Below are 18,047 nucleotides of genomic sequence, written 5' to 3'. Positions count from 1 at the left end.
TGCTTTGAGTTCTGTGTCTCCCTCTTTCTCTGCCTCTCCTCCGCCTGCACTCTCTCTCTCTCTCTGTCTCTCTCTCAAAAATAAGTAAACATTAAAAAAAAATCTTAAAAAATATAAATAAATAAAAATTAATTTATTTTGGACATGGTACAAGAAACAAAACGTACAGAAGGATCTAATGGAAAGTAACCCCATGCCCCAGGCAACCATCCCCCTCTTCTGTTCCACAGCATGAAGTTTAATGGTTCATACTGATGCATTACAGGTTGGTACCACAGGTGATCCCCATCTGTAGGTGGTTTCCAATTTTCCTTGATATAAACCATTGTTGTTTCCTTTTAGGTCAAAACTTAGGTCTGAGTCTGGACAGACCTGATCCCACTGGCAAATCTCAGCAGCCAGCTTCTGCCTCTGGGTCCACACATGGCTTTATGCCCCCCCCCCCTTACTACACTGTGTGGTAATGATCTCTATACTGATCTGTGCCAACAGGCTTCACAGTTTTCAGTGGACTGGGTCCTTGATTGATGTATCTCCTATGCCCTCAACCCAGTATAAGTAGGGAATTTGGTAAATAATGACAGCAAACATTTATCAATGACTTTGCCTGTGCCAAGAATTGTGCTAGGCATAGCCTGTGCGTAATGTTATTTAATTCTCATTGTAACCCTAGGAGTTAAGAATTAGAGTAGGGGCACCTGGCTGACTCAGTCAGTGGCGTGTAGGACTCTTGATCTCGAGGCTGTGGGTTCGAGCCCCATGTTAGGTGTAGAGATTACTTAAAAATAAAATCTCGGGGTGCCTGGGAGTTCAGTCGGATAAGCTGTGGACTCTTCATTTTGGCTCAGGTCATGATCTCACAGTTTGTGGGCTCGAGCCCCGAGTTGGGCTCTGCACTGACAGTGCAGAGCCTGCTTGGGATTCTCTCTCTCTTCCTCTCTCTCTGCCCCTCCCATGATCTCTCTCTCTCTCTCTCTCTCTCTCTCTCAAAATAAGTAAATAGGGGCGCCTGGGTGGCACAGTCGGTTAAGCGTCCGACTTCAGCCAGGTCACGATCTCACGGTCCGTGAGTTCGAGCCCCACGTCAGGCTCTGGGCTGATGGCTCGGAGCCTGGAGCCTGTTTCCGATTCTGTGTCTCCCTCTCTCTCTGCCCCTCGCCTGTTCATGCTCTGTCTCTCTCTGTCCCAAAAATAAATAAACATTGAAAAAAAAAATTAAAAAAAAGTAAATAAATATTTCTAAAAAGATACATTAAAAGATAATATCTTAAGGAGTACCTGGATGGCTGAGACAGTTTTAAGCATCCTCCCGAGCATGTCATGATCTCATGGTTCGTGGGTTCGAGCTCCACATCGAGCTGTGGAGTCTGCTTGAGATTCTCTCTCTTAAAACTTTAAAAAATAAATAAACTAAAATCTTAAAAAGAATCAGAGGGGCGCCTGGGTGGCTCAGTTGGTTAAGCGACTGACTTTGGCTCAGGTCATGATCTCGCAGTTTGTGAGTTTGAGCCCCGCGTCGGGCTCTGTGCTGACAGCCTGGAGCCTGCTTCGGATTCTGTGTCTCCCCCTCTCTCTACCCCTCCCCTGCTCATGTTACGTGCGTCTCTGTCTCTCAATAATAAATAAATATTTTAAAAAGTTTAAAAAAAAAGAATTGGAATATGCCCTCTTTTATAGAAGGAATAAAATGAGTCTCAGAAAACTAAGATAATAAAGGCTGGTGTTTACTGAGTACTAACCATGTGTCAGATTCAGTGCTCTTGCTTTACATGGATACTCTGATTAAATCCTCAACATAATCCTCTGTGATATATACCATTATTATACCCATTTTACAGAGAAGGGAGACAGAGCGGTTACCGTATCCTAAGTCACATAGCTAATTAGATAAGTCCAATGCTACATTACTAGCCCCAGTGCCATGCAGCTTATACTCATTTGATCTTTCATTCATTCATCATTTACTCAGCACTCACTCCCTGACAGTTATGCTACACATTTGGTACAAATCAGTAAACAAAACAGACAAAATTTGGGGCACCTGGCTGGCTCAGTCAGGGGAGCACGTAGCTCTTGATCTCATCATTGCGAATTTGAGCCCCACCTCGAGTGGAGAGATTACTTAAAATCTGTCAAAAAGGGGCAGAAAGGGGGGGGGGGGTCACCGGGGTGGCTCAGTCAGCGGACTGCCCAACTCTTGATTTTGGCTTAGGTCATGATCTCACAGTTGATGGGTTTGAGGCCCGCATCTGGCTCTGCATTGACTGTGCAGAGCGTGCTTGAAATGATCTCTCCCTCTCCCTCTATCCAACTCGTGCTCTCTCTCTCAAAAAACAAATAACCTTAAAAACACACACACACACACACACACACACACACACACACACACACACAAAAACAGACAACATTCTCTGCCCTGAACTTTCTCAATCTGATCAAAGACATCTACAAAAAACTCACAACCAGCACCATTCTTAGTGGTGAAATATTGACTGCTTTTCCCCTAAAATTGGAAACGAAGCCAGGACTTTCATTCTCCCCATTTCTAATCAACATTGTATGGGAGGTCCTCACTAGTGCAATAGGCAAAATAAATAGATAGAAGGGCATCGACATAAAATAGAAGATTAGCACTGTTGATATTTGCACATGTGATTGCTTATGTGGAAAATTCCAAAAAATCAAAATAACTACTAAAACTAATAAGTGAATTTAGCAAGATTTCAGGGTACAGGATCAATATACAAAAAATCAATTTTATGTTTATATACTAGCAGGAAACAGTTGCAAAATGATACTAAAAATAAGTTCCTGGGGCCCCCTGCCTGGATGGCATAGTTGGTAGAGCCTGCAACTCTAATCTCGGGGTCGTGAGTTCAAGCCCGATGTTGGGTGCAGAGTCTACTTAAAACATTTTTTTTCATATATTTTTTTTAAAGTTTGTTTACAATAGTATCAAACCCCAAAATACCTTCAGAAGTATTTTAACAAAACACATGCAAGATTTCTACACTGAAAACTACAAAATACTGTTGAGGAACATTAAAGATCTAAATAAATGGAGATGTATACCATGTTCATGGATTGGAAAACTCCTCGCTCTCATGGAGCTTCCGTTCTAGAGATACAGGCAGAAAATAAGCAATAAACATCCTAAGTAAGTACATTCTAGGGAAAGCCCAGGAGACTAGAGGAGCCCAGAGAGGGCACCTAACCCAGCCTAGTTGAAACCTGAACTCTGACTAGGCACGGACCAGATAAACCATGATCAGAGCCTTGCAGAAAGAATCTGGGGCCCAGAAAAATTACACTGAGTGTAGGACACTGAACATAAACAATCATTTACCATCACGAGATGGTTTCCTTTCCTTCCTTGGGCAGCCATCACAATTATATTTTCTAAGAGGCCCTACAATGTGTAGAGATCGTTTGAATCCACAAAAGCAGCTCTCTGGCCACCTTAACCCCAACCAGAGCAAGAGGGCCTTCCGAGGTTACCCCCTTTAGTTCCTGGGTCACCTGTAACTCCTGACACTGTGCAGTAGAAAGCCATAGACGATTTATGCAGGGGACAAATGACGTTCCACTGATCTGTTAAGAACACTTCCACCTCCCTGCGAAGGCTGGGTTGTAGCGGGGAGAGGTAAGACACTTGCAAGAGGACAGGAGATCCTGCCAATAGCTATCAATTTCTCTCCATTTCTTTCCTAGTTCAAACCCTTGCTATCTGTCACCTGGACAGCTGAAACCAGCCCACTTATTGGTCTCCAGAACGCCCTCAGGGTACATTCTCCACTTAGTAGTTCAGCAAATATTTATTGAGTATCTACGATGTACCAAGTTCTGCCTAAGACCCTGAGGATATAGCAGTGAACAAGACAGAAAAATGATGTGTCCCAGCCCCTATGGACATGGCAGCACTGGGAAAGGGAGACCAAGGAAGGATTAATATATTTTCAGGAAGGTAAATCCATCCAGGAAATAAATCTAGGTGATGAGGTAGAGAATGACAAGAGCATATGGCAGCGAGCTTCTGAGATGACCTCAGCCATCACAGTTTGTGTTGTCTCATCCCATATTCTAAAGACATACATCAGATCATGCTACCCCCACCCCCATCCCCACCCCAGCTCAGGAGGGCTCTGTGTGGCCAGTAGAATACTGTGGAAGTGACAGAGTGTGACTTCCAAGGCTGGGTCATAAAAGACATTGTCACTCCCACCTTTCTCTGTGGGAAGCCAGCTGCCACATCGTGAGGACACACAAACAGCCTGGTGAACAGGCCAGTAGCCAGCACCAGCTTGCCGGCCACATGAGCGGATTTCCTTGGAAGGTTCTCCAGTCCCCGTCAAGCCCTTGGGGGACCACAGCTCTGACCAGAACCTCATGAGAAATCCCAAGCCAGAACCTCCCCAGCTAAGCTGCTCCTGTGGGTACTTCCTGATACACAGAAACTAAACGCAATAATACGTGTTTATTATTTTAAGCTTCTGAGTGTTGAGGATGTGACATATGAGTGGCAATATGAGTGACAGAGAGTTATCAATGAGGTGATGAGGAGGAGGAGTACTCCAAGCAGAGGGGATAGATAGCAAGTGCAAAGGCCCTGAGGCTGGAGTGTGCTTGACGTGCTGGAAGAATAGCCAGGGGGCCCCGCGTGGTTGGAGCAAAATGAGCAAGGGGAGAGGAGAGGAAGTCAAAGCCAGATGGAGAGTCAGGTTGTTGGTGTCTCGTGGGTGAAGGCTTCCTCTTTAATTTTAAGTGTGATGGGAGTTGGGGAGATTTTGAGCTGAGGGGTAGCATGAACTGACATATATGTCTTTAGCGTATGTTTAAGTATTTATTTTGAAAGAGAGAAAGGACTGAGCAGGGGAGGGGCAGAGAGAGAGAGAGAGAGAGAGAGAGAGAGAGAGAGAGAGAGAGAGACAGAATCCCAAGCAGGCTCTGCTCTGTCAACACAGAGCCCAACGCAGGGCTTGAACTCACAGACCATGAGATCATGGCCTGAGCCGAGATCAAGAGTCCGACATTTAACTGACTGAGCCACCCAGGCACCCCAGAGAGGATGTTTTAAATGAGCAGCTAGTGATGTGTCTCTAGCTGAAACCCTTCCGTAGCTCTCCATCCCCCTCTGGAACCTTGTCTGCGAGACCTGATCTTTATCTCCCAGCGAGAAGAGCTCAGATTTTATGGAGGGGGAGGCAAGTTGGGAACTCCGGAGGGGGTTGAACTTGGGAGGGAGTTCAACTGGGCTGTAACAGCCTGCCTGCTGGCAATGAATGCTAAGCATTAAATGGGATTAAGTGGAACAGAAAATATTGGAGACACATTTTTCACATTCTTGGCTGGTGAAATGGTTTAGACTGATGAGAAGGGAAAGAGAAATGAATGCCAGAAAGGGTCAGGGCAGAGAAAACAAATCCTCCTTAAAGAGACAGATCGTGATGTTGGCCAGCTGCCTCTGCACTGGTAATTTGATCAGTGGTGCTAATACACAAACTGTCCGGGAGCTTTAAAGACAAGTTAAGGCTCCAGCCTCATCCCGGACCAACGCAGCCATATCTGCGGATGGGAAGCAGGAAGCGGGCATTGGTATTCTTTTACAGGATATATATCTACTCACCATGAAAAGGAAATGAAAATTGTGTGACATGATGGAGGTGTTAGCTAACGTTACAGTGGTAATCCTATTGAAATACTATATATAAGTGTGTGTGTGTGTGTGTGTGTGTGTGTATACATATACACATGTATATATGTAATCAGTGAGGATCAAAGTAACATGTGTCTTAAACTTACGCAATGTTCTATGTCAATTACATCTCAATAAATTAAAAAACATTTTTTAAAGTTGACTTCTTTTGAGAGAGAGAGACAGAAGGAGCAAGCAGGGGAGAGGAAGAGAGAGAAGGACAGAGAGAATATCAAGCAGGCTCTGCACCATCAGCATGGAACCTGATGTGGGGCTCAATCTCACAAACTATGAGATCATGACCTGAGCCAAATTCCAGAGTCGGACGCTCAACTGACTGAGTCACCCAGGCGCCCCCCGTGCCCCCCTCCCAATTTTTTAATATATTTTTATCAACAGCTGACCTGGGGGTGCTTGGGTGGCTCAGTTGGTTTTGTGTCCAACTCTTGATCTCAACTCAGGTCATGATCTCACGGTTCATGGGATCGGATCGAATGGTGATCCCATGGTTTCTGTCTCTCCCTAGCTCTCTGCCCACCCCCCACCTCCCCTCCCCTCCCCTCCCCATCCCACTCACAAGTGCACTCTCTCTCAAAATGAATAAACTTTGGTTCCCCGGGGGCTCAGTTGCCTGAGCATCTGACTTCAGCTCAGGTCGTGATCTCAACGGTTTGTGAGTTCGAGTTCTGCATCGGGTTTTCTGCTGACAGCCCAGAGCCTGGAGCCTGCTTCGGATCCTCCGTTCCCTCTCTCTCTGCCCCTCCCTCTATCGCACGCACGCTCTCTCTCTCTCAAAACTAAATGCACAATTAAAATAATAATAATAATAATAATAATAATAATAATAATAATAATAAATAAGCTTTAAAAAGAAAAAAGAGCTGACCTGATGTCAGGCCCCGTTCCAACCACCGTGGCCACAACAATGAACCAGAGACAAAGGATCGGCTTTTGTGGCAGGACTTTTGAGCGTGTGTTGAGGGATCACAGGGCAGGTCATGTGACCCACAAACCAAGCATTTTATTCAGGTTGCTCTCTAAGTCCTGCGACACAACTGTAACATTTCCTCTGACCAGGTGCTCACCGTTACCCTCTGTCTCCCCCTCGACCAAACCTTAGGCTACTCTCCCCCGGCCCCCGCAGGCCTCGAACCTCAGTTCTCCTAGTGCTAACTGAGCTCGGAAATGTGGGACATGTCCTTTTGCCAGCATCTCCCGAGACCCACTGACCACAGGACACGTTTCCTGTCAAACCACACTGGTGACTTATTTCCTCTCTCTGACCCAACTTCCCCAACTGCCAACCCAGCTCACCATAGAGAAGCAATGCCCTTTCCTGTTTGACCTGGAGACACCTGCAGAGACCTCTTGAGGTCAGAACAGCCTCCTCACTGTAATGGTCTTTTTTTTTTTTTTTTGAAGATTTTATTTTTAAGTAATCTCTACACCCATTGTGGGGCTCGAACTCACGACCCTGAGATCGAGAGTCACCAGCTCTTCCGACAGAACCCCTGTTCTGGACATGTTGGCGGGGGGGGGGGGGCTTTTGTGTCTGGCTTCTTTTTTTTTTTTTTTTAAATTAATATAAATATGGGGCGCCTGGGTGGCGCAGTCGGTTGAACGTCCGACTTCAGCCAGGTCACGATCTCGCGGTCCGTGAGTTCGAGCCCCGCCTCAGGCTCTGGGGTGATGGCTCAGAGCCTGGAGCCTGTTTCCGATTCTGTGTCTCCCTCTCTCTCTGCCCCTTGCCCGTTCATGCTCTGTCTCTCTCTGTCCCAAAAATAAATAAACGTTGAAAAAAAATTTTAAATTAATATAAATAAACTTCTTTTATGAAATTTGTCTTTAGTGTTTATTTATTTTTGAGACAATGCAAGAGACAGAGTGCAAGTGGCGAAGGGGCAGACAGAGGGAGACACAGAATCTGAAGGAGGCTCCAGGCTCCGAGCTGTCAGCACAGAGCCCGACGCGGGGCTCGAACCCACGAACCGCGAGATCATGACCTGAGCCGAAGTCGGACGTTTAACTGACTGAACCACCCACGAGCCCCTGTCTGGCTTCTTTCAGTTAACTTAATGTTTTCACTTTTTTCTTTTTTTTTTTTTGTCTTTTTGTAGGAGATGAATTTTCTTTATTCACTGATCTGTGATAATCTCGCAAGAAAAGCTTATTACACCATTCCGTAGTTCATAAGCCGTTGGGTAACTCAACTCTATTAAAATGTTTTTCTCTCACCCCATTTTCCCCCCATTCTATGTGAAGTCATGCTTTGCCTTTATATTTCTTACTGGCTATTATTATTTAAAAAAATTTTTTTTAGTGTTTTTATTCATTATTTTTGAGAGACAGAGACAGAGTGTGAGCGGGGGAGGGGCAGAGAGAGAGGGAGACACAGAATCAGAAGCAGGCTCCAGGCTCCGAGCTGTCAACACAGAGCCCGATGCAGGGCTCGAACTCACAGACCCCGAGATCACGACCTGAGCCGAGTTCGGACGCTCAACCGATGAAGCCACCCAGGCGCCCCCCAAATTTTTAATGTTTATTTATTTTTGAGAGAGAGCGTGAGCAGGGTAGAGGGAGGGAGAGAGGGGGACAGAGGATCCCAAGCCGACTTCGTGCTGATAGCAGTGAGCCCAATGCGGGACTCGAACCAACGAACCATGAGATCATGCACTGAGCCGAAGTCAGATGGTTAACCATCTGAGCTCCCAGGTGCCCCAATGCATCTGTTTTTTTTCTTCCTTCCTTCCTTCCTTCCTTCCTTCCTTCCTTCCTTCCTTCCTTCCTTCCTTCCTTCCTCTTTCTTTCTGAAGGAGACAGATTGTGAGTGGGGGAGGGGCAGACACACACACACACACACACACACACACACACACACACACACAGAATCCGAATCAGGCTCCAAGCTCTGAGCTGTCAGCACAGAGCCCAACACGGGGCTCGAATTCACAAACTGCAAGATCATGACCTGAGCGGAAGTCGGCCGCTCAACCGACTGAGCCACCCAGGTGCCCCAAATGCACCTGTTTTCAATGCTTGGGGGTTTGGTGGGAAGCATGGCCTGAAAGCCAGCTGCTCCCCTTGGCTTGGGGCCTCTTCCTTGAACCACTCCAAACTTTGCTTCTCAGTTAACCTCTCTGATCTCCTGCCTCCTTTTTTTTTTTTTTTTTTTAAGTAAATCTATTTATTTTGAGAGAGAGAAATAGCTGGGGAGGGGCAGAGAGAGAGAGGAAAAAAAATAGAGTGCAAGCGGGGGAAGGGCAGAGAAAGGCAGGGGTACAAAGGATCCGGAGCAGCCTCCGTGCTGACAGCAGAAAGCCCTTCGGGGGACTTGAACTCACGAACCACAAGATCATGACCTGAGCTGCAGTCAGGTACTTAATCAGCTAAGCCACCCAGGTGCCCCCCTCCTGCCTCGTATTTATTGAGGGTCCTTGTGATGACATCAGGCCCACCCAGATAACGCAGGATTGTTTCCCCATCTCACGACCCTTACTTAATCCCACCAGCAAATTTCCTTTTGCCATATACCGTAGCGTTCTCGGGTTCCAGGAATTAGGGGCGCATTAAAGGCTTTTACAAGAGGGAGGCCGGAGGACCAGTTAATAGTGGGAGATGTGACAACAGGAGCAAGAGGTCAGAGGGACAGAAGGAAGGGGCCAGGAGCCAAGCACTGCAGGAGGACTCTAGAAGCTGGAGAGGGCAAAGAAATGAATTCTCCCCTGAACCCTCCAGGAAGAACACGACCCTGCTTAACACCTTGACTTTGGACTTCTGATTTTCAGGATCATAACAGGATACATTTGCATTGGTTTTAAGCCCCTTAAGTTTGTGATAATTTATTACGGTGGCAAACACGGTTACCAAGCCTGACCATGAATACAAGTTGCCAGGAGGCGGGAGGTCCGGAGAGGAAAGCAAATTGGTTAATTGTGATCACTTTAAGAGCTGGGAAGTCCCGTGCTGTATGTAGGATTTAGGGCTGTGCTGTCCCGCATGGCAGCCACTGGGCACATGGGCCTATTTATTTATTTAGAGAGAGTCCGTGAACGGTGGTGGGGTCAGGGGGCAGAGGAAGAGAGAGAGGATCTTAAGCAGACCCCATGCTGAGCCTGGAGCCCCATACAGGGCTTGATCCCCAGGACTCTGGGATCATGACCTGAGCTGAAATCAACAGTTGGACACTCAAGTGAGCTATCCAGGTGCCCCTTATTTATTTTTTTAACTTCACACTCAGCGCAGAGCCCAATGCATGGGGCTTGAACCCACAATCTTTTTTTTAATTAAAAAAAAAATTTTTAATGTTTATTTTTGAGACAGAGCATGAGCAAGGGAGGGGCAGAGAGAGAGGGAGACACAGAGCCCTTGGCAGCCTCCAGGATCCAAGCTGTCAGCACAGAGCCTGATCCGGGGCTCAAACTCACGAACCGTGAGATCATATCCTGAGCTAAAGTCAGATCTTAAATGACCGAGCCACCCAGGCACCCTTGAACTCACAATCTTGAGATCAAGAGTCAGTCACTTAACCAACGGAGCCACCCAGGCACCCCTACATGGCCTATGTACATATAAATTCACATTAACCAAAAATTAAAATCCAGTACCTGGGCTTAAGTGCTCAGTGTCTCTACATGGGCCCAGCGGCTGCCTTCCTGGACAGCCAGGGGAGAGTCCATTTCCATCCCGGCGGAACATTCTAATTAATGGGCAGTGCTGGTTGAGAGAATAGGGCACAGGGAATGTGTCATAGTGTGTCAAGTTACAAGACAAACCTGAAAGTAAGGAAGAGGGGAGGGAGCAGGAAGTCGATAAAAAAAACACCTAAAGCTGACACAGTTTAAGAGAAACAGAGTAACCACCAGAAGAAATAAGAAGGAATGCTTAAAAGATTTTGCCTTTCAAATCATCTTTTGGAGGGATATGGTGGAATGGGGCAGAGTGGGTGCGACGGATTGAAGTGTGTCCTCTCAAAATTTCATTTGTTGAAGCCCTAACCTTTAGTGTGGCTGCATTTGGAGAGGGGACCTTTAAGGAGGTAATTAATTACGTTTAAATGAGGGGATAGGGTGGGGCCCTGATCCAGGAGGACTAGCGCCTGAGTGCTTTCTGGCTCTCTCCAGCCGGATTCCCCAGAGAACGCCATCCCCAGCCCCACCCCACTCACTCATTGGCTGGAGCGGCCTGTCGGGGCGTGGCCTCCATGCAAATGTCGCGGTGAATTTCAGGTGCTGGGGCTTTGGGTGAGCGACGCTCCCGGGCAGTGGAAGACACCTTCTCCAGGCCACCATACTTCCTCAGCTGGCTGCTGTAGCCCGTGGCAGGACCCCTGCAGGCAAGAAGGATGCCTGGGAGAACCTGGGAGGGCTGGTGTGGAGGCATTAGCGCTGGTCTCCAAGCAGCTCCAGTTGTCCGTCTTCGGGCCCCACAGCAGAATAGCACCTCCCGATACCCCTGGAAGTTTGGCTGGAACCCGCTTTAGCCAATGAAACACAATAGATGTGAAGTCCATGGCTTTGGGAAAGAAGCAGTTAAGGGCTGGCGGGGTGGGGGGCTGCTATCCTCCGCCTTCCCTCACCAAGTGGTTTCAGGGGCGGAGCCTCAGCGCGCGTCCCTTCCTCAGTGGCTATGATGAGCAGAGCTTCCGGCCGACCAATGAATGAGCCACTGCGATTTGGGAGTTTGTGTTTCTGCAGCATAACCTTGCCCATCCTTACTAACACAACTGATACACTCCCCATCTTAAACAGTTGTTTCTATACTAGTCTTAACAGATCCTCACGGGGAACCTGGGTGGCTCAGTGGGTGAAGCTTCTGGTCCTTGATTTCAGCTCAGGTCCTGACCTAACAGTTTGTGAGTTCAAGTCCCTCCCCTGTCAGGCTCTGCGTTTGGGATTCTCTCTCTCTTTCTCGTTCTACCTCTCTCTTTGCCCCTCCCTCGCTCAAGCACACTCTTCCTCTCAATATAAATAAACATTTAAAAAAAAGTAATCCTAGGGGCACCTGGGTGGCTCAGTCGGTTAAGCATCCGGCTTCGGCTCAGGTCATGATCTCGCAGTCTGTGAGTTCGAGCCCCGCGTCGGGCTCTGTGCTGACAGCTCAGGGCCTGGAGCCTGCTTCGGATTCTGTGTCTCCCTCTCTCTCTGTCCCTACCCTGCTCTCGCTGTCTCTCTCAAAAATAAACATAAAAAAAAAAAAAAAAAGGACTGTGAATATTGAACTCTGTGTTCTGATGTCTGCAAGTTGTTTTGAAATGCATCCAAATATGATGGATGGGTGGAGAGGGGGATGGGCAGATGGCTGGACTGTGATAAAGCGTGTATGGTACCATGTTCACACCTGTGGAATCCAGGCCGTGGGCGGGGTCAGGTGCCTGAGGACAACCTGGCATGGTTGCCGGTCCTAATGCCCCAGGAATTGGGTGAAAGTGGAAGGCTCTTGACACAGCTCTTGGCCTCAATCACCAGCCGGTGCCCAATGGCCACTTCTGTCCTCAGGCTCCATTTCTTCCTCCAACAGTGATACTCAGGGCTTCACGCACTTCTGGAGATGCCACCCGTTCCTGCAACTCTCCTGACCAGCTCTGTGCAGGAGCCCCCCAGCCTGCGACCACAGCTGCTTTCGGCCAGTTCCCAGACCTCGTCCTCCTCTGAAGTGCCATCTCTGCCTTCCACTGGGCTGACCAGACATCTTCTCTGATCCCTCGCGGTCACCCACCGCGTGTGACTGTGACCGACCCCCATCTCCCCCCCCAAGTCTCAAGTCTCTTGGCTCCCCAGCTGCCTGCTCCTGTTGCTTTGTCACCCCAGCAGGCTCGCCCTAGCCAATCCCTTTCCTATGCCCGCGAGAAAGAAGGTTCTAGGCTCCGGTCTGCATGACCCAGTCACTACCTTACCTGAACACAGACTCTCCAGATTCTCTCCCTGTGTCCGCAGCACCGCCTTCGAGGATCTCCAGGACCTGCCAACGTGACCCAGGCACCAGCTCCCTTCCCCTTGCAGGGCCCTGCCCCAGGCCGGTGGGTCGCCTCAGCAGGAGCCCAGGGTCGCCGACAGGATCTGATGCACCATGGGTGCGTGCCCATGCCTGACTGCTGGCTGTATTGTCACTGTAACTGTCAACCCCTGTGCCTCCCCCCACCTTACAGAGCCTCGCGGGCTCAGCCTCAGGATGCTGGATCTTTGTCGTTGTTAACGACTAAACACAAGACTTCTGTTCTCCTCTTCCCTGGGACCAACACAGGACAGGGCGCACAATCTGATCCTGGCTGACAAGACCGGACAGGAAGGGTCCCGAGGGACTTCCAGAACTCTTCCCTTGCTCCTGAGAAGGTACAGAATTCCTTCCCTGCTCCCACACTGGGCTGAGGCGAAGGCTGTCGGGCCCTCTGGCCATCTTGCGATCACAAGGGGGTGACCGACAGTCTGAAAACCGGTCAGGACCTGTGTGAATTCACAACTCACTCCAAGCTGACCAACCCTGGACTGCCCTGTTGACCTTCCAGAAATGCTGGACTCCTGGCTGTTGAAGCCAAGGGGAGTTGGGAACTTTGAGCTGCAGGTGAAATCAACCTTACTCAGTAATGGATGAATTGGAAGAAATTCAAAGATCGCATCCTGAGGTTGTGACATGAACTTAGAGCTTAGCAGCCTAGACCAGCAAGCAGTGGAAGGGCTCCACCCTCCTGACCTCATCACCTCCCAAAGGCCTCACCTCCTAATACCGTGGCATTGGGTGGGGGTGGGGGTGGGAAAACAGGTGTCAACATATGAATTGTGAGGAGACGCACGCATTTAGTCTGCGCTGGTCAGGGCTCCCATTTTGGAGCATCCCCAGGAGCCAGCCCGGGGGTCTTGCAAGTTCACGCTGGCCCCTTCCGTGGGCTGGACGGGGGCAGGGCCGTGCAGCTCACCGCTGTGTCTCTGAATGCAGGGACTGGCCCAAAGCGGGGGTTCAGGAACCGTGGGAGGCAGGTGCCAACCACTAAGGAAAGCAGAGGCGGTTCGGAGGCCCCGATCCCATGAGGTCATCACGAATGTCACCTTGGGGGCCGGCCACCGCGAGAACCGATCCAGCTTTTCTCATTCCCAGGGTGGGGGATGGTGGGAGCGGCACAGAGAGGCAAGACCGCAGGGTTTTTAAAATAACTGCATCCTTTAATGGCAGTAATACAATTATTGGATTAAGAGACCACAGGAGAAAGGGCAGGTGACATTTCTGGAAGACAGAGAAGGAGTACAAAAAGGGAGCTGGGACAGTCATGCGATGATCATTGTAAAAATACAGTACGTTATATACATATTTGCACCATCAACTTTCAACTCTGAAGTAATATTTACACTTTTGTTACAATCCTGGTTAGAGAACATTTTATTTTTAAAAGCTTGGCCTGATGGCAAATGAAAATTTTGGGGGGAATTCATAGTCCCGTGAGGTTCTTAGGCTGAATATTCCTAGAGGAGGGTTCCAGCTTCTATTTCATCCACAGATTTCGGTTTTAAAAAAGTATTTAATTTTGCTTTTACAAAAGAAAATTCTCAAAGGAGGGAGAGAGAGAAGGAAAAACAAAAAACAAAAAACAAAAAACAAAAAACCCACAGCCACACTGTGTATCTTTACTTATTTTACAAACATCAAGGGCTGCAGCCCTTTGCTTCAAGGCCAACACCGGTGGCTGAAGAAAAATCTCACTAATGATTGTTTAAAAACCACAAAACGAAATAGACAGAGACGAACCAAACCAACCTGATCACGGCGCACTGACCCTGCGGGCTGCCTCTTCCCACCCGTGCTTCTGGCCCCAAACTGGACAGTTTTTCTTCCGGGGGAGAGGGGTTTGGTACAGGAGCCTCATTCACCTCCCACCCCAAGGAGGGGGGAGGGGAACCCTCTGGCTGGATCACCAGTTTTCTTCATTATTAGCAAGAAAGAGATGGGGGCCTTTAGCAAGGCAGTTGGGGTGATGGGACAAGAGCAAGGCAAGAGATGGCCAGCACCTGCTTATGCACAGGGAGAAAGGACCCCGGAGCCATGGGCCGGCCTCCCCAGGTCCCATCCACAGGGCGAGCCTTTTCTGGAGCTCTGTGGATGGGGCGGGACCTCAGCCGGGGCCCTGGGGCAGGTGGGGGGAGTCCAGTGCAGATGTCTCTGCCCCCATCCCGGCTCAGCCGGAGGAGGGGAGCAGGATGCAGGCTTCTGGTTCCACGCCCTCCACCTGCAAGCGGGGGTCCTGCCGGTTCTCTCCTAGAGAAGGCCCAGCGGCCCCCCACCCTGCCCTGGCTAGTCTCCTGCCCTTTCCTCAAGCCCCCCAAATCCAACACTGTGACATACCTCTGAACCCGTGCACCTGTTAGCTGGGAAGAAAAACACACTAAAACCACGGGCCCTACATCAGACGCGGCGGGAGGAGGTTCAAAGCAAGCGGAGAACAGAAACACTTTGCAAGAACCCCCCGGGGCTCTTGTCGGGAGCCTGGCGGAGCGGCCATGCCACGGATCCTTGAGCTGTCCCCAGAGGGGCTGGGGCCGGCACACTGGGTGCTCTGGCTTCGGGGGACCAGGAAAGACCCCGGGCTGAGGGGAGGACGGCGTGGCCGCGACGGGACAAAACGAGAGCTAATACTGACAGAAGACACGCGGTCTGCGGAGGCTGCCTCCTGGAGGCAGCTTTTGGGGGATGCCGCCCCACACCAGCCCTGCCGTCTCCAGGTTCGTCTCTCACCCTGGAGTCTTCTGATGTGGGCGGAGGGCACAGGTCTGAGGACGAACTCTGGACGGAGGGCAGCAGGGAAGCCGGTGTGCGAATCCACAGGAGACGGGAGCAGAAATGGCTGTGCCTCTCCCAGCTCAGACAGCTTCCAAGGGCTCTCTGCCTTTCTTTCAAATTCTTTCCTTCCTCGGGCCCCTGAAGCGGGTCGTCGGGGCCGGCCCACCGCAGAGGGGATGGGGTTCTAGAAATGCCTGGACCTGCTTCGACGCAGGGTCTGCCCACGGTCTCGGCTTCATCTCTCCTCGCTCACACGGGGTGAGCAGCGTTCAGCGCCTTCTGACACCTACTGTTCCCTTTGTCCTCGGGTGTGGGCTGGGGGGCGGGTGGGGGGGGGCGGGTGGGGAGGAGGAGGGGCCCAGCTTTGCCCAGAAAACCCACTGGACCTCCAGCCACCAGACTGGGGCTCCAGCCTTCAGAGAGTCCCTGATAACTGAGCCTGGCCAGAGGAAGGGCCCGCTGGGGCTGAGGCCCCGGGGACTTCCAACTGTTCATGTGCACAAGTAGGTTTCCTTGGCGGGAGCCTGGGAGCCCCGCAGCACTGACCAGAACTGACTGAAAATGGTTATATACAATTTATATGTTGCAAAGAAAGTACTATTAAAAAAGAAAGAGAGAAGAGGGGAGGGAGAGAAAAAAAAGGGGGGGGAACCACCCAGAGCCCCCCTCCCCCCAAGTTCCCAACTCTCGTTGCTACCCTTAAATATTGCCCTGGGAAGGGTGGGGTGCGGGGAGCGCTTGACTCCAGCTTAACACTACTGGCAAAACGGGGAGGCAGTGGGGTCAAAGCCTTTAAAAACATCTTTCAGGGACCCCGCGTCCTGCTCGCCCTCGCGGGCTGGGCTGTTGCCAGCAAATGGGCTTCCAGAGCCCGTCTTGGGCGTCTGTTTCACAGTCCCAAAGAGGGTGGGCACGGGCAGGTTGTGCACGCCAGGCTGGGGCGGGGCGCCCTCTGGTGGCGGGGCACCCGGTGTGGCGGTGGGGGCCGCGGAGGCCTTGGGCCGGGGGCGGTTGTAACTGTTGTATCGGTCTGTGGCTGTGGCAGTGCCCCCGTCTGCACCGGGCTTCCCGGACTCAGGCTGTTCCAGGGCGGACTTGCGGACGAATGGGGGCTCCTTGGCCTTGGCGGCCGAGCTCTTGCCATTGCCCTCAGGGCCTTTGGGCTGGGTGCCCGCATCGGCGGCTGGCTCCGCAGTTTTGCCACCTGCGTTGGGAGTCCTGGGGTCGTAGAGGCTGATGCCACTCAGCACGCTGCTCTGCCCACTCCCGCTGCCCTGGCCCAGCCCGCCGGCAGCCAGCACTCGGGGGTCATAGGGGGCGGTGGCTGGTGGGGAGGACTCCCCGCTGGGGCTGGCGGCTGGAGAGGGTGCTTCGGCGGGGCCGGGCTTGGCAGCCCGGGAGGAGGCAGCAGAGTCTGCCGGTTTCTGGAGCCGAGGGTCGGTAGGTGCCTTCCGCACCCGGGGGTCACTGGGCTTGTCGCTGGAGCCAGGGGCCGCCGAGGGGCCGGTGGCATTAACAGTCTTAAGGATGCGAGAGAGGAGCTCGAAGTCGGGCAGGTTGGAGCTGGACGCGCCGGGGTCTGTGGAGGTGCCCAGGCGCTGTCGGGGGTTGGGAGGTCCCGTGGCAGCGCCACGGTGCAGCCTGGGATCCAGGGTGGGCATGGACTGCAGGGCTGCGGGGACGGGGGGCACCGCGTCCTGCTTGGGGATGGGCAGGGGGATCAGGTCCTCAGGATTCCAGAGCACAGTGCGGGCGAAGCTCGGCTTGCTCAGGGTCACGTCCTTCTTGATGTGGCTGAACTGCTGCAGCTGTGACCGTGGGTCCCGCAACGGGGGCCCAGGGAGAGGGTCCAGGGGAATGGTCATGGCCTTCTCCCGCAGGGCCCGCTCCCCTTCCTCCTCTTCTGCAGGGGGTGGTCCAGACCCTTTGGAGCCGCTGGGGCCTGCAGGGCTGGAATGAAGGCCGCCTTCGGGCTTTGGGTTGGGCAGGGAGCGAGCCAGCCGAGGGTCGGAGGGCCCCACGTCTCCTGGGCCAGACCCGCTGGAAGCCTCGGCATGGCGGGTGAGTCTGGGGTCCCGGCTGAGGCGAGGGTCGGCCAGCCGGCCTCCCGTGGGGTGTCCTTTCTGGAGGCGGGGATCCCCCAGCCCGCTGTTGCTCAGGTCCCCGACGGAAGCCTGGGGTCTGCTGGACGTCTGCTGTCTCAGGGTCTTAAGAATGGAGGTGACGCTGCTCCCGCCCTCATCCTCATCACTTGAGTACCAGTTTCCGGTGTCACCTGAGCAAGAACAGAGGTACAGGAAGATGAGCGGCCACCGCCACCGCCACCAGTCCGCAGACCCACAGCGGCCCGCTGGGTGAACGGCTCCTCTGCCTCTTACCTCTCGGAACCTCAGTTTCTCCTTTCCTAAAAACCCCTCCCTCTGCGGGCTGCTACGAACAGCCACGAAACTCAGGTGGGCTGAGCACCAAGCCTGGGAGATCACTGGCTACCGTTCCTGGATCCTTCCCCATGTGCTCTATCTTATTAATTCTCATGACCACCCAGAAGGCAGTGTTACTATCACGCCCATCTGACAGACGAGAAAGCGGAGGC

At 51.5% G+C, this 18,047-nt stretch overlaps 1 protein-coding gene and 1 long non-coding RNA gene across 10 annotated transcripts in view; one reads left to right on the top strand and one right to left on the bottom strand.

The window, feature by feature from the left end:
* Positions 1-4,248: 4,248 nt before the first annotated feature.
* On the top strand, positions 4,249-14,254 carry LOC123382168. The gene is made up of 2 exons (XR_006590124.1): positions 4,249-4,429; positions 12,209-14,254. It is a non-coding gene; the product is annotated as an uncharacterized LOC123382168 (long non-coding RNA).
* The window catches only part of ZC3H4 (zinc finger CCCH-type containing 4), a 44,152-nt gene continuing 39,929 nt past the window's right edge, over positions 13,825-18,047 (bottom strand). For all 9 annotated transcript variants that reach the window (XM_023245813.2, XM_023245812.2, XM_023245816.2 and 6 more), the window contains one exon: positions 13,825-17,729. In XM_023245813.2, the coding sequence (XP_023101581.2) occupies positions 16,210-17,729 (1,520 nt within the window). In that variant the 3' untranslated portion in view covers positions 13,825-16,209. The remainder of the gene's footprint in view (positions 17,730-18,047) is intronic.

Source organism: Felis catus, chromosome E2 (assembly GCF_018350175.1).
Source record: "Felis catus isolate Fca126 chromosome E2, F.catus_Fca126_mat1.0, whole genome shotgun sequence".
Lineage (NCBI taxonomy): Eukaryota > Metazoa > Chordata > Mammalia > Carnivora > Felidae > Felis > Felis catus.
The sequence above is the reverse complement of the archived record's forward strand: the minus strand, read 5'-3'. Positions and strand labels throughout refer to the sequence as shown.